Source organism: Denticeps clupeoides, chromosome 4 (genome assembly GCF_900700375.1).
Source record: "Denticeps clupeoides chromosome 4, fDenClu1.1, whole genome shotgun sequence".
Lineage (NCBI taxonomy): Eukaryota > Metazoa > Chordata > Actinopteri > Clupeiformes > Denticipitidae > Denticeps > Denticeps clupeoides.
In genome coordinates, this window is record NC_041710.1 from 20,204,141 (window position 1) to 20,217,541 (window position 13,401).

A 13,401-nucleotide genomic window follows, 5' to 3' on the forward strand; every position below is an offset into this window, starting at 1 on the left:
AGTTCTACCAGTAATTGCGTGGGTATGAATGCTGTATAGAACCTGGTTTTACTGCGAACGGGACAAATTGAAGGAAAAACGTGGGTTGCAGTGCGGCATCCGCGGGAACGCAGCGCACTTCCTACATCCGTGTGCCCCGAACACATATCCGTGTGCGTCCAGCCCGATAAGATTTGTTTGTGCTGAGGCCGGCCGGCGTGACGGGGAAAAGTTTCGCTCGCCGGGGCGGCGTGAAGGAACCGAGAGAGGGGGGCCGGGCCACGGGACCGAGGCGGGCGGCGCGGCGCGGAGCGGAGACGGGGCGCGGGGGACGGGCTGCGGCTGCGGATGCCGCCGCTCAATCGCTAGCTTGCTGCTTGCTGGGCAGAACGTATCGGCGAAACATGAGGTTGAAGGTGGGCTTCATCCTGCGCAGTCTGCTGGTCATTGGCACGTTTTTGGGGCTGGTGGTGCTGTGGTCCTCCCTCTCGCCGAAAGCGAGCGACGAGCCGTTCGGTGCTAAAGTGGTGGGTGCATTTCTTTCTTTATATATATATATATATATATATATATATATATATATATATATATATATATATATATATATTTTAAAAAAAAACAAAAAAAAAACCTCCTTCCATTTCGCTCTTCTTTTCAACAGTTGTCCTTCTGCGTGCATTTCGTCCCTCGCCCGGCCGCCCGTCCATTCATTGCGAGCGCGGCCAGCGTGTTCGGGCGGCTAGCGAAAGTGACTAGCCTAGCCCGGCTAGCTAACGCTAGCCCCCCGAGCCACGTCGTTGTCATGGAGACAGGGCTGTGCTGGAAATCCTTATTTTTCCACCTGGCGGCTCTTTTTAACCCGTCTTCTTTTTGATTTATACACATGTGACCGTGGGCGCGATAAAGCAGCCCGGACCAAAGGCGCCGCTGGCTTGCGACGGTCCGCTTATGTCGTCAGTATTGCTGACGCTGACGTTCATTATTCTCGAAAGTGTACGAGCCGCTGCCGCATCTGGAAGGCCGGGTGACGGCAGGGTGACGGCAGGGTGTCCGCTGGCGGCCGGTGTGTGAACGGCCGTGGACACGTGGCGTGGTGCTGTAGTAATAAAAGCAGCGATATTGATGAGCTTCATTTACATGTACAGCGTTCAGCAGACACCAGACGATCAGTGGTGACAGGGACGGTCCGCCCTGGGGACACGCAGTGTCTTGCTGAGGGACACCATGAAGGCTTTGTGGTCTTCTGGTTCATAGGCGAGTGTGTCACACACTTGGCTCCTACCACCCAACTTCACACACTGTATTCCATGTAACCGCGTCAGGTTAAGTTACCCTATAACTCCAGATTGTGGTGTTGCGTAGATGGAGTGAAAGCCAGAGGGTTGGTTTCGTTAATTTCTCTGGCCCACTTCGTGTTTTAATTATTTCTACTGGCCTGTGCTTTTAATGCACTTTTTCATTTGATGCTTGGTGGTCCATCTTCATTTGCCTGCATGTTTACGACAGCAGCTTCTGGTACAATTGTGGGAATACAAGACATATTTCGCCTGAATGCGGCAAATGCACAGACAAAGCATTCTAAACATGATTCTCTATTCCATTTATTCAAATAGTGCTTGCTAAACCATACTGGCTTATATTAATTACTCTTACATCTAACCTACATCTTTCTGTAATCAAAGAATGGGTCACCAAACAGCACAAATGTCTTTATTAGGGGTGTAATACAGGTCCAGTGTTTTAAGGGTCCGTAAACGTTCACGTTCATAGTAAAAAAATAAACCCCAACACATACTGGTTCATCCCCTGTTTGCAGTTTGTGTAGCCCAGATTGTCGGTGTCGTACACAGGCACTTCATGTCAGTATGTGACTGTCTAATCGTTCAAATGTTACATGTAGCACCAGGTTCCGGAGAAACGTTATTTTGTTTCACTATGTACTGTCTAACCTGCATGTAGCTGAAATGACTAAAGTTTATCTTCAGATAATGTGCGGTTTTGGCTACAAAATGTACAAACGCAAGTGTCTCTGTTTTGTGCTTGTTTGGTGCTGATTATAATAAAATAGTTATCGGTCGTTTATGAATCAGAGCACAAAGAAGCAAGAAACTTGAAACAATCTCAGTGAATTACAAAAGACATATAGGATGTTATATGAGATGGTTATATGAGACATATGAGATGTTATTTCAGCTAGTAACCAATAACCTGTGTGTGTGATATATTTATAAATTAGTCAAGTGTGTGTGTGTGTGTGTGTGTGTGTGTGTGTGTGTATATAGTCAGAATGACTCATTAACTGTAGACTTCAGGGCAGTTGTCAGTGTTTGCATTCAGAATGTTTGGATGCAAGGTTCGTTTGCAGCCTAAAGTCTTATTTGCCTTCTACACAGGAAGCCAGAGACGCTCCCAACCAGAAGAATGACGTGGCAGACCAGTTCAAGCCCGTTGTTCCGTGGCCCCATGTAGAAGGTATTGAGGTGGACCTGGATTCCATCCGACAGAAGAATGTCGGGGACAAGCAAAACGGGGCGCAAAACCAACAGAATGTCATCCAGAAACAGTACATCACGTTCAAGCCCCATACCAATATCTTCAGTGACCCTGTGCTCAGACCTGGCATCCTGGGCAACTTCGAGCCATCAGAACCAGAGCCGCAGGGGGTTCAAGGTGGACCAGGAGAGGGCTCAAAGCCATTTGTTCTTGGAACAGAGTACAAAATGTCTGCACAGTCCAGCATCAAAGAGTTTGGCTTCAATATGGTGGCTAGTGACATGATTTCTCTGGACCGGACCATCAATGACCTGCGGCATGACGAGTAAGTTTGATTTTTTTTCAGTGTATCGTGTCAGGAGTGATCACCCAGACTTGAGTTGAGCATCTTGGATGGAGGTTCCACTCCATTGGCATGCCATTCTCACCATACACTAGTATTACCACATCATGGCAGGACCTGTTTGCGCTATAAATATCAAAGCAGGTTCTTCTGCTCCACCATCACATCATGGTAATGTGTCCCTCCTCATATCTTTCTGGTTCATTTCTTTCATAACCTTGCCCTAGAAATGGCAATTTATCTCCAGCTAAATAAGTCCAGATGCTGAAGTGCGGTTTGGCTGACGTCAGCGCGTGCCGATAAGCTGAGCTGGGACATATTGGAATGTTAATACTCTCTACTGTACATCAGTAATGTAGGTTCGACAGGGCGGTCTCTCTGCATCAAACGGCAGCTGGATTATCTGGGGTGGAATTTACGTAACGCTGTAGAGCCGTTAAGGCAGAGAGACGAGTTGATTGGACTTGTTTATGGCGAAAACGCTGGGTTTGTTGTTTCTCGTGTTTTCCATAAAATAAGAATGTAAAAGATTTCGCCCTTGAGTAAGGCTGAAGGGAGTAAAACGGCTGCCATGTGTCTGATTCGATCGGAGTTTCTCTCACGTCTGACGTTTCAGGGAGGGACCTTTAATGAACTCCTTCTGCAGGTTGTAAAACTGGTTTGCAAATTATATTTATTGACAAGTTGCTCAGGATATTGGTTTTGAGGATTCAGCATTACACCAGTGGTTGACACTTTTAACGGTTGTGCTGGATTTTTAGTCGTGTTGGGAATTGAATCATCTCTTAAATATCAGCTTTCTGCCCCGAAAGCCGTCACAGTATTTGTATTTGTACCTCAGTATCATGTTGCTGCCTTCAGGAGGCGCTCTGTCCTTCTGCTCATGCGAGTGTGGGCTTTGCGCCAGATATATTCGTAAGAATTAACCCCATTCGCCTTCAGTCCCATCGCGCCTCAGCCTTCACACACTTTCCTGCTTGTCCAGGGCGGTTTCCTGCTAAGACTAAACACGCCCGGTGGACCTTTTGTGGCTGATGTGTAGCTTGTCTGGATCAGCAGGCTGAACAACTTAACCGGTTACTAAATTGTTACTGTTGGGTCACCCTGGTCTGCATTGTTTAGTCTTCAACTGAATATGAAGCTGACCATTTGGAAATAAACCAGTCGTGCTTGGGAAGGAGAAAAAATGTTGTGGCAGCCATCAATGCCACATCATTTGTGTACTGTGCACACACACACAACCACACCAAGAACAACATTACAGGCAGCCTATGCAAAGTGTGGTGGTTTTTTTTTTTTTTTCTTTATTTGTGAGTTTGAAGCAACACAGCATACAGACACACCCTTGCTCAACCAGAAGAATAGGTTGCACAACTAAGGTTTAAGGCGACGTGTTCAAAGTTCACGTTTTTCCTCAGTCTTGCTGCCATCAAGGAGGGTTAGGTCCAATGAAACCAGACTTAATTATTTTAAAATTGTATTCTCTCAAACCTGAATGAAATACATGCTTAGTTCTCATTATTTACGGCAAACCTACTTTCAACATCCATAGGTTTGTTAAATATTAAAACAACTTGCTTAATTGCGGTATTCGTTATGTATTTTTGTCACATTACTTCTTACCAGCAGGTGGCGCTTAGTGACTAGTGGAAAACTGGAATATAAGGACATGAAATGTATGATGGCATGGCATTTTTAACTGCATTGGTTAAAGCATGCATATTTACATTAATACTCAGTTGATGTGTTTACTGAACTGATCTGTTTTCTTGTTAATTCAGATTCATACAAAATTCTCCCCAACCACAAATGTAGGCCTGTAGCCAAAATTCGCAGGTGTGACCTGGTGACTGGTGCAGGGTGACTGGAGACGGCATCACCGCAAAGATGAATTCTCTGTAGATGTGTTTCCATAGATCTGTCACTGAGGGATCCTAAGCTATTCAAAATATCCTGCGGGGGTGGATCTTTCTATCATTTCTGCAGCACCCAATGCTTATGGCTTCCAGTACTACTTTGTAATTTCATAAGTTCTGTATTTATCAGCAGTCTCATTCAGAGCAGTGATAAATTCTTAAGGTTGCATGTACTAGTAGTAAAATATTGTTACACATCTGTAGATATGGCCCATCTCTAAAATGTGAGACAAACATCTAACGAGCTCCATATATTTTCACAAATGGATTCCAGGACCAATAGCTCAGTGCTAGAAATAAATGTAAAAGAATGTTGACCCTTTCACCTTGCGTTTTCTGTGGCAGGTCATTAGTAGATTTTTTTTCACTCCTCTCTCCGTTCCATACTGCTTTTTTTACACTGTGTGTTGCCTCAGGAAGTTCTGACCCCGTGTTCTTTGTGCCCAAAATAAAATGTGATCACATGATCGGTTTCCCATGTTTCCGTGCCTGAAACATCTTGCATTTTTTTCTCTTTTTGAATATTAGGATTTTCTGTAAGACCTTTGCTCCCTGTTCATTCCAAACCTGGTTGGACAGCTGAAACATCCACTCAGCCGTCCTGGGAACAGACCTCCACATTGCAATAAAATCTCAAGCTTTCTGACTCTCCACACGACCGGAAAGCAGGACCAAGATACACAGAACAGCACAATCAGAAGCTCTGGCTGACCATGACAGGCACGCTGTCCTGTTAGTTCCTTAATGGGAGAATGTGGGCCATGTGGTCAAACTGTACAGTGCAGTGAAGTACAATACAGACAGGTTGGAACAGGCAGTAATCCTATTACACAGAAGGTAGTGTGTCAGCCTCTGTAATAGAGACCGTCAGAGTTTGTGCTGACACACACACACAGACGCACAAATACCATTTGTGGGTCTTACAAAGAAGCCATTTTACAGGCCCTAATGCAATATAAGGGGGGAGGGAGCTTACTGGCTCGCTAGTGAGGACAGCTGGGCGTGTTCGATTAAAAGCGTCTGACGGAGTTCTGTAGAATCAGTTGTTCCCCCACCCCAGCAGATGCCTGCTGATGTCTTTTTAATCCCGAGGACAGCCTGCTGGTACATTACAGCCTTTAAATTGCTCTTCCATTTTCTACCTCTTTCATCACACCTTTCTCTGACTCCCTGTCCCTGCCTATTTACATGGATAATGGAATGGCTAGGCTTGTGCTAAAATATTCTGTACTATCTGGCAGTCATATAATGTAAACATCACTATATTTTTTTACTTATCTTTTTAATTGATCTTTGTTGAACCCTAGTTTAAATGTGCATCTGCTGGTCTTCATCGAATGTGATCTCGCTGTACTTGTACAGTTATAATAAAGGCATCCATCTATCTAAATAGATCATTGTAGCTGCATGCACCTCAAGAAGTAAAACACATCAGGAAATAGCTCATGTAGGTTAAGGTAGTGGTCTTTCCTGTGTATGCTTCCCCTTAGAGCCACATTGTGAAAGTACAAATTTAGTTGCCTGTAAGCAATATATCTGTGAGTACATTGCATTACTTGATTGTGATTAAATAATAAAAAAAAAGATATCTTTGGTGCTCAAGAGTTCATTATTCCATCTGTGGCAGCCATCGAAAAGGATTATCTTTTAACTCGCTATATGCTGGAAGGACCCGTTCCCATTTGCAGCTAGTACAAAATGTTGCTCTACATTTTATGACTGGTACATGGAAGTACCAGTTCCAAGACTCATTTGCTTTCAATTGCGTTTTGCAGTATTGCAAATTTTTTCATTTACATTTCATGCTGCTTCTGTCTCTTGTCACATTTCTCAGGTGTAAATACTGGCACTATGACACAAACCTGCTGACCTCCAGTGTTATCATCGTCTTCCACAATGAAGGCTGGTCCACCCTGATGAGGACCGTGCACAGCGTCATCAAAAGGACTCCTCGCAAGTATCTGGCTGAAATAGTCATGATCGATGACTTCAGCAATAAAGGTTAGAAGTGAGACTTTTCTTTCTTTTCTTCACCTTCTAGTCTTATGAACATTCAGCTCAAAGTCTGCCAGCTCGCCCACGTCCTGAGTTTCGGTTCGAGGGTAAACCCCTCGGAGGGTGCTCTGTGTTTGTTTTTTTTTTAGTTGCTGTGCATTTGCATGCAAGCTGCGGCTGTGGCGGTCGGACCTGTGTGCATTTCAGAGTCTCCTTCTATTACACCATTCCGTTTACATCAGGAAGTTGCTGCTGCCTCACACTCAGGGCCTTTCAGCTCCATAATGTTACTGTGGATGTTGGGCTAAGAACTCAATCGCTGTGACAGAATGCCGTTGCCGTTATGAAGTTGTCAACAGTGTTTAATATTTAGTGGAATTCCCCTTTTGCAATGTGATCTAAATCAGTTTTTGTATCATTTATGTTTTGATATTTTGCCTGTCTTTATTTTACTATTTTAAACCTTCTGCTTGATTCTTCTGTAGTTCATCTGAAAGAACGTCTAGAGGAATACATAAAGCAGTGGAATGGTCTGGTCAAGCTCTTCAGGAATGACAAGAGGGAAGGCCTGATCCAGGCTAGAAGTATTGGTGCCCGGAAGGCCAGTATCGGACAGGTCAGTGTTCGCCTCTTTGTGCATGTGTGCACCTCTGTGAAACTTCGGCAAGAAGACCTCCACTATCATGTTTCTGATGGGAATGCACTCCTTAGGTGCTCATCTACCTGGACGCTCACTGTGAGGTGGGGATTAACTGGTACGCTCCACTGGTTGCCCCCATATCCAAGGACAGGTAAAAATCACATCATTTATGATTGGATAGACTGTAACAACATTTCAATGTATTTATTTACAATAGTTATAATGTAATATGTGTATGATGCACATGTGTATTTATTTTTAATCACTTCATTTCTTAACCAGTTTGTTCACCTTAAAATGTGCTTAAAAGTGTGCAAGGCATTGTGCTGTACACGAGTCCCACCTTTCACTTAGCGACTTACGGTGTGCTGTAAAAGCTGCACTGGAGTTTAAAACCACTGCTGCACACTCTGTTCTGCTTCACACTGTTTTATTAGAAACATGTATCTTTGGCCAATTTATTTTATTCATCTACCATATAAATACACTAGAAATCCGTACAGTTATAAGCTGTAGCCCATCAGCCACCAATTACTGACAGGACCACTGCTTACCATTTATTATTATTATTATTATTATTATTATTATTGTTGTTGTTGCACATTGCAGTAATGAGATATTGGATCTTAAAGACTGTATCAGACTGTTCTGTTCTTATTAAGCAGGCACTGGTCAGCCACCCAAAAATCTGCAAACAGCAGCAGCCGACCATTTACAAAGGGCGAGAGGACTCGGGCCTTTAACTCCGCCGTGGACACGGGCTGTGTCTTCAGTGAAGCGCGTAGACACCGTGCAGCGTACTGTTAATTACAGTGGTTAAATCAAGTATTATATTAAACCCCTCTGCAGCACACAGGTTAAGAGAAGGTGGCCTCGTCCTGTTGCCATGCTCAGCTCTCTGAAAGAATAATGTTGCTGTTGTGTTCTGATTAACGTTGCAGAACCGTTTGCACAGTGCCTTTGATAGATTACATAGACGGCAATGATTATACGATAGAGCCGCAGCAGGGTGGTGATGAGGACGGTCTGGCGCGGGGTGCGTGGGACTGGAGCCTCCTGTGGAAGAGGGTGCCACTCAGCAGCAGGGAGAAGGCTAAGAGAACGCATAAAACCGAGCCTTATCGGTAAAGCATCCTTGCACCCTGCTCATCTAAACACCCATTTTTTTTTCTCTCTCTCTCTCTTTTTGTTACCCTCCCCCTCCACCTACTCCCTGTGTGCATGGATTGTCTGTGTCCTCGTGTGGGGACCTGTGCTTGCCGTCCATTCGTTTGTCCTTGTATGAAAACGAATGGCTGCGTGTGATTGAATGTGTGGTGCATGAACACCCCCCACCCATCCACCCACCTGTCCTCCTCTGCCCGACACGGGCCTCAGAACTGTGTGCACGGTGCCTCTCATTGACTCCATTCACGGCCAGACATTCAACATTGAGCCACAGGGGGGAGGGGACGAGGATGGCTTTGCCAGAGGAGCATGGGACTGGAGCATGCTCTGGAAGCGCGTACCACTCACTGACAGGGAGAAGCAGAAGAGATTATCTAGAACTGAGCCCTATCGGTAAATCAGCACCACATGACACCTGGCCAGAGGGAACCCACTCCATGGTCAAGTTCAAACCGCAGGCTTCCCTCCACAGCGTGGTCGGGGCTCCCCTTTCCTGGTCTTTCCTTTCGTGCCAGTTCTTATCTTACCTTCACGGAGTCACCAGGGCTTCTGCATGCAACAGCTCCAATGCTTTAGCCACCGTCTACGACGTTAAGCTGTACTAAAAATGCTTCTGCTCAACCGCACTGACATGAAGAAGCCAGCCCTTCTTCTTACTCACACCGAGACTGGAATGGTAGTAATTGAGACGTTTGCATGTTGTGATTTTTTTTGTATGTGTGATCTGATCCACATGTATGACAAGACCTGTATGTATGACATGCTGCATGCCCTGACATGCAGGCAACCTCCTCTATAGCGGTGTCTGAAATCCTTCCCTGTATGTTATAAAGCAGTACGATAATCACTATGGGTACACTGGATTTCAAACTGGGGCTGCGTTTAGCACCAAAATAATGCCATATGCCATCAATCAAAACCCACCCACAATGCACGAAGCAGTCGCCCACATTCTGATTTCTCATGATTGTCAACTGATAGTAATTTGAAAATAAATCAATTGAACAGTTAATAAATATTGCTGTTAAATTTCCATTTGCTCCCAGCCCTTATCTGTTTTAAAAAGAGTAGGCTGAGCATTTATCATCCTTCCCTGTTGGATCTTCAGATCTTCAGCGGGTGAAGCCGTTTCAGACACCGCAGGAGAGATAAACCTTCTCGCCCCATCAACTTAAACAGCCTGAACCTTTCTTCTGTCCATGTCAATCATCCATATAATCTCTTCCATTTCCCACCTGTAATCCCGTCTGTCTTTTACTGGTCCAAATGGTTGTTTGTTCATATGCTTTCATTTGTGAACATATGCTGGTATGATAATGGTAGTTTTTCCCTTGACATTTGACATTTTAAAAGAGAGAACGCTGCAGACGTGTGTTTGCGTAGAGACAGCTCTGTGCCTGTATTTACGCAGGTCACCTGCCATGGCCGGTGGGTTGTTTGCTATAGAGAGGGACTACTTTTTTGAGCTGGGCCTGTACGATCCAGGCCTGCAGATCTGGGGAGGAGAGAACTTTGAGATTTCTTACAAGGTGAGCGCTAAACACTCCCATTAAAGAATTGCATGCTCTGTACTTTAAAATTTCAGGAGAATTAAGTATACAGTGTGTTTTCTCCCTTTCCATGCTATAGATCTGGCAGTGTGGAGGGAAGCTGTTATTTGTGCCCTGCTCCCGTGTGGGTCACATTTACCGTCTGCAGGGCTGGGATGGCAACCCGCCACCTGCCCATGTGGGCTCCTCCCCAACCTTGAAGGTCAGAACACCTACCCTCCCTCTTCAAACTGTAAACCTTTTAAAACAATCATCTTAAAATGACTGTTTACTGCTTATGTTTAAATAGGCTGCATGGTTAATTGTGAAAAAATTGTGGCAATAATTTCAGTCAGTCCCATTAGTGTAATTTACATCAACTGTATTAATGCTCTTATCTTTGACAACCTTAAAGTAAATAAATGACAGGCTGCTTGCCTCTCTCAACATCTCTGTAGAACTACGTCCGCGTTGTTGAGGTCTGGTGGGACGAGTATAAGGACTACTTCTACGCCAGCCGGCCAGAAACGTTGACCTTGGCCTATGGAGACATCAGTGATCTGAAGAAGTTCAGAGAAGAGCACCGCTGCAAGAGTTTTAAGTGGTTTATGGAGGAGATTGCTTATGACATCCCAACCCACTACCCTCTACCTCCTAAAAACGTGGAGTGGGGAGAGGTATTTGCTTTCCTGCGGCTACGGTTACGATTACTGCACTTGCAACCTTGCTCTAGAAAATGATTGTTTTGCATTTGGTGCGGTTTCTTCTCCCTCAGATTCGTGGATTTGAAACAAGCTACTGCATAGACAGCATGGGCCACACTAACGGAGGAAATGTGGAGATTGGGCCATGTCACAGAATGGGTGGAAACCAGGTATGAAGGTATTTTATAATGGGCCTTTACTTGTTTAATAAGTGTGTGTCTGGGACTTACAAAGTCTTTGCTTTCAGCTTTTCAGGATAAATGAAGCACATCAGCTGATGCAGTATGATCAGTGTCTAACAAAGGGCTCCGATGGCTCTGCTATCATTATCACCCACTGTAACATGAATGAGCACACAGAGTGGCGCTACTTCAAGGTAGGCGCTTCCTGTGGTTTTAAATGGAAAACTCACAAAGGTGAAATCATTCACTCAGTGTCCACATTATATAAATAAATGTAATTCTGAATGACCAACAAAGGCAGGGGAAGAAATCTGAAATCTTGCAATGACGTTTGTGAATTTGCAGTACCAAATGTCACATCGCTGGAATGAGGCTCCTTAAATCTGCCAGTGTTGCCAGACACTGATGGTTTTCATCCCAGTAAATGATCACAAAGCGCAAAAAAAACGAAACCACCCCAAATATAATATTTACCTTTCTGGTTATTACATTAATTGCCACGGCGGCTGAAACCACTGTAGCATAAACTAATGCAGACAAAGCATAGCATACAAAAAATTAGCAGCATCCATTTAATTGCATTCACAGATCATGCAAAGAGCTCAGACAGAGAAATGCACAACTGGGCTTAGTTTAGTTTAAGTAAATTATTGCTTGTCATTTGAAAATAATTTGATTGCAACGATGCTCTTATCTATTTAAGGTATATTCACACTCCCAACCACTGCTCTCCTCTTGTTATAAAGTTAAGAGATCGGGAATAGTTGTTTGGAGGTATGTGTTGGTGGAATGTTTTACCAGTGTTTTGATAGAGATTACTCTGTATTTAAAATCTTACTTTTTAAACTTTTGTTCTTTTTATTGCCATAGTGTTGTTTGTACATGTGCACTCTTAGGCCTTGTGTCAAATTAACTGAAATACACCATGAACCATTTACCCACAAGTTAGAATTGTAGGACTGAAATTAGAACTGTAGACTTTGGCACATCCAGGAGATTAATTAATGTTTGGAAGAAGAGTTGTATCTCTAAATACCTGAAAAAGTGAGTGTTTGAAAGGTTCAACTTCACACTACAGCTGAGCAAAGGACCCAAAGCTGTTAATGAAAATGTCTTTAAAGCACAGTATTCCTCTCTGTGCCCAGTCAGTAAACATTGGGTCCTAAACAGACGGGTGAAATGTGATTTTGTGTGATTGGGCTTTCTAAAGAGAAATTCTTTCTCATTTGGGTCCATATTCTCAGAAAATGTACAACAGGGAGATGATTTGAGCTCAAACGGTTAAAGAAGCACTTTGAAATACAATTGTAATAGACTGAAATAAATAGATAGATGAGAAAGGATATTCATTTTAACTGAATTGATGGGGCCCATTAATGACATAATGAGGTTTTTTGGCTATTTTAAAAGGGAAGTTTTCCAAAAAAAAAAAAAAGCCTTGTCTGGTGGCCATTCCCCTGATTTAAGCAGTTTTTGTTTTAATGCTGAATATCTTGTGTTTTCCCTTTTGTCCTCTAAGGATCTTCATCGTTTTACACACGTTCCTACGGGGAAATGTCTGGACCGATCTGACGTCCTTCACAAGGTTTTCATTGCTGACTGTGACAACAGCAAAACTACTCAGAAGTGGGAGATGAACAATATCGTGGCAGTGTGAACCCAGGGTCTAACATCTTTACAGCAGTATAATTGTAGTGTTCGTGGAGAATGCTCTTTTTCTGTAACCACAGCAAGAAGAACAAGAGGAGACACTGGTGTAAATAATCTGACAGAGGATTGCACATTTCCCGTCCTGAGCATACCATTCATTGTCCTTATTCTAGGTGTTTACATACATGATGCACTCCATGCAATCCTGATGTCATAGGACTTTGTATTTTTATATATATAACTTTTTTTCCATTCAATATTTTTTTGCTGGGTGCAGGAACAATATTCACAAAAAAAAATGCAGCGGCACTGAGATTGGTCATTGCTGTTAGACAAGTGTTTGGCACTTGTTACAGTCTAATAAAATGACTTTTTTTTTTTTCCTTGTCTATATAATTAACACTGGATTGCTGTGACCTTTGAAAGGTCTCAACCGCATCCTGATGCTGGCCTTTGGTACTTGATGCTGTGGGATTTATCTAGATGTGGAGAACAGTGATTGTCATTGGGGGTAAAAAAATCAATCTGTGAAGTGTGCTTGAGGATGGGTGAAATGAAAAGCAATATCACTGGATCATGATGTGGATGGTTAAAATATCCTGTATAATAACTGACAAACCTCTTAAAGATGTTATTGCTCTGTATGCAATTTTGTATAATGTAAATAGGTTTCTAAATTTAACATTGAGACTGGGCCTGTAATGAAGATGTACATATCTAACTTAATTATATTGCCTTTTTTCCTCAATAAAGAACCTTTTTAACAATGGATTCTTTTTTCCCCCCCCTAAAAGACCAAAAAT

The 13,401-nt window shown here is 43.4% G+C and overlaps 1 protein-coding gene across 2 annotated transcripts; it reads left to right on the forward strand.

The window, feature by feature from the left end:
• Nucleotides 1-151: 151 nt before the first annotated feature.
• galnt7 (UDP-N-acetyl-alpha-D-galactosamine: polypeptide N-acetylgalactosaminyltransferase 7) lies at nt 152-13,369 on the forward strand. 2 transcript variants are annotated; one of them, XM_028978107.1, is made up of 12 exons: nt 152-506; nt 2,373-2,797; nt 6,566-6,732; nt 7,212-7,342; nt 7,438-7,517; nt 8,308-8,490; nt 9,945-10,062; nt 10,163-10,285; nt 10,521-10,739; nt 10,838-10,936; nt 11,014-11,142; nt 12,468-13,369. In XM_028978107.1, the coding sequence occupies exons 1-12, from the start codon at nt 384-386 to the stop codon at nt 12,603-12,605; spliced, it is 1,935 nt and encodes a 644-aa protein (XP_028833940.1). In that variant the 5' UTR covers nt 152-383; the 3' UTR covers nt 12,606-13,369. The 2 variants fall into 2 exon arrangements, with proteins under 2 accessions (XP_028833940.1, XP_028833939.1); XM_028978106.1 differs by lacking the exon at nt 8,308-8,490 and adding an exon at nt 8,744-8,926 and having other exon boundaries at nt 153-506.
• Nucleotides 13,370-13,401: the final 32 nt, after the last annotated feature.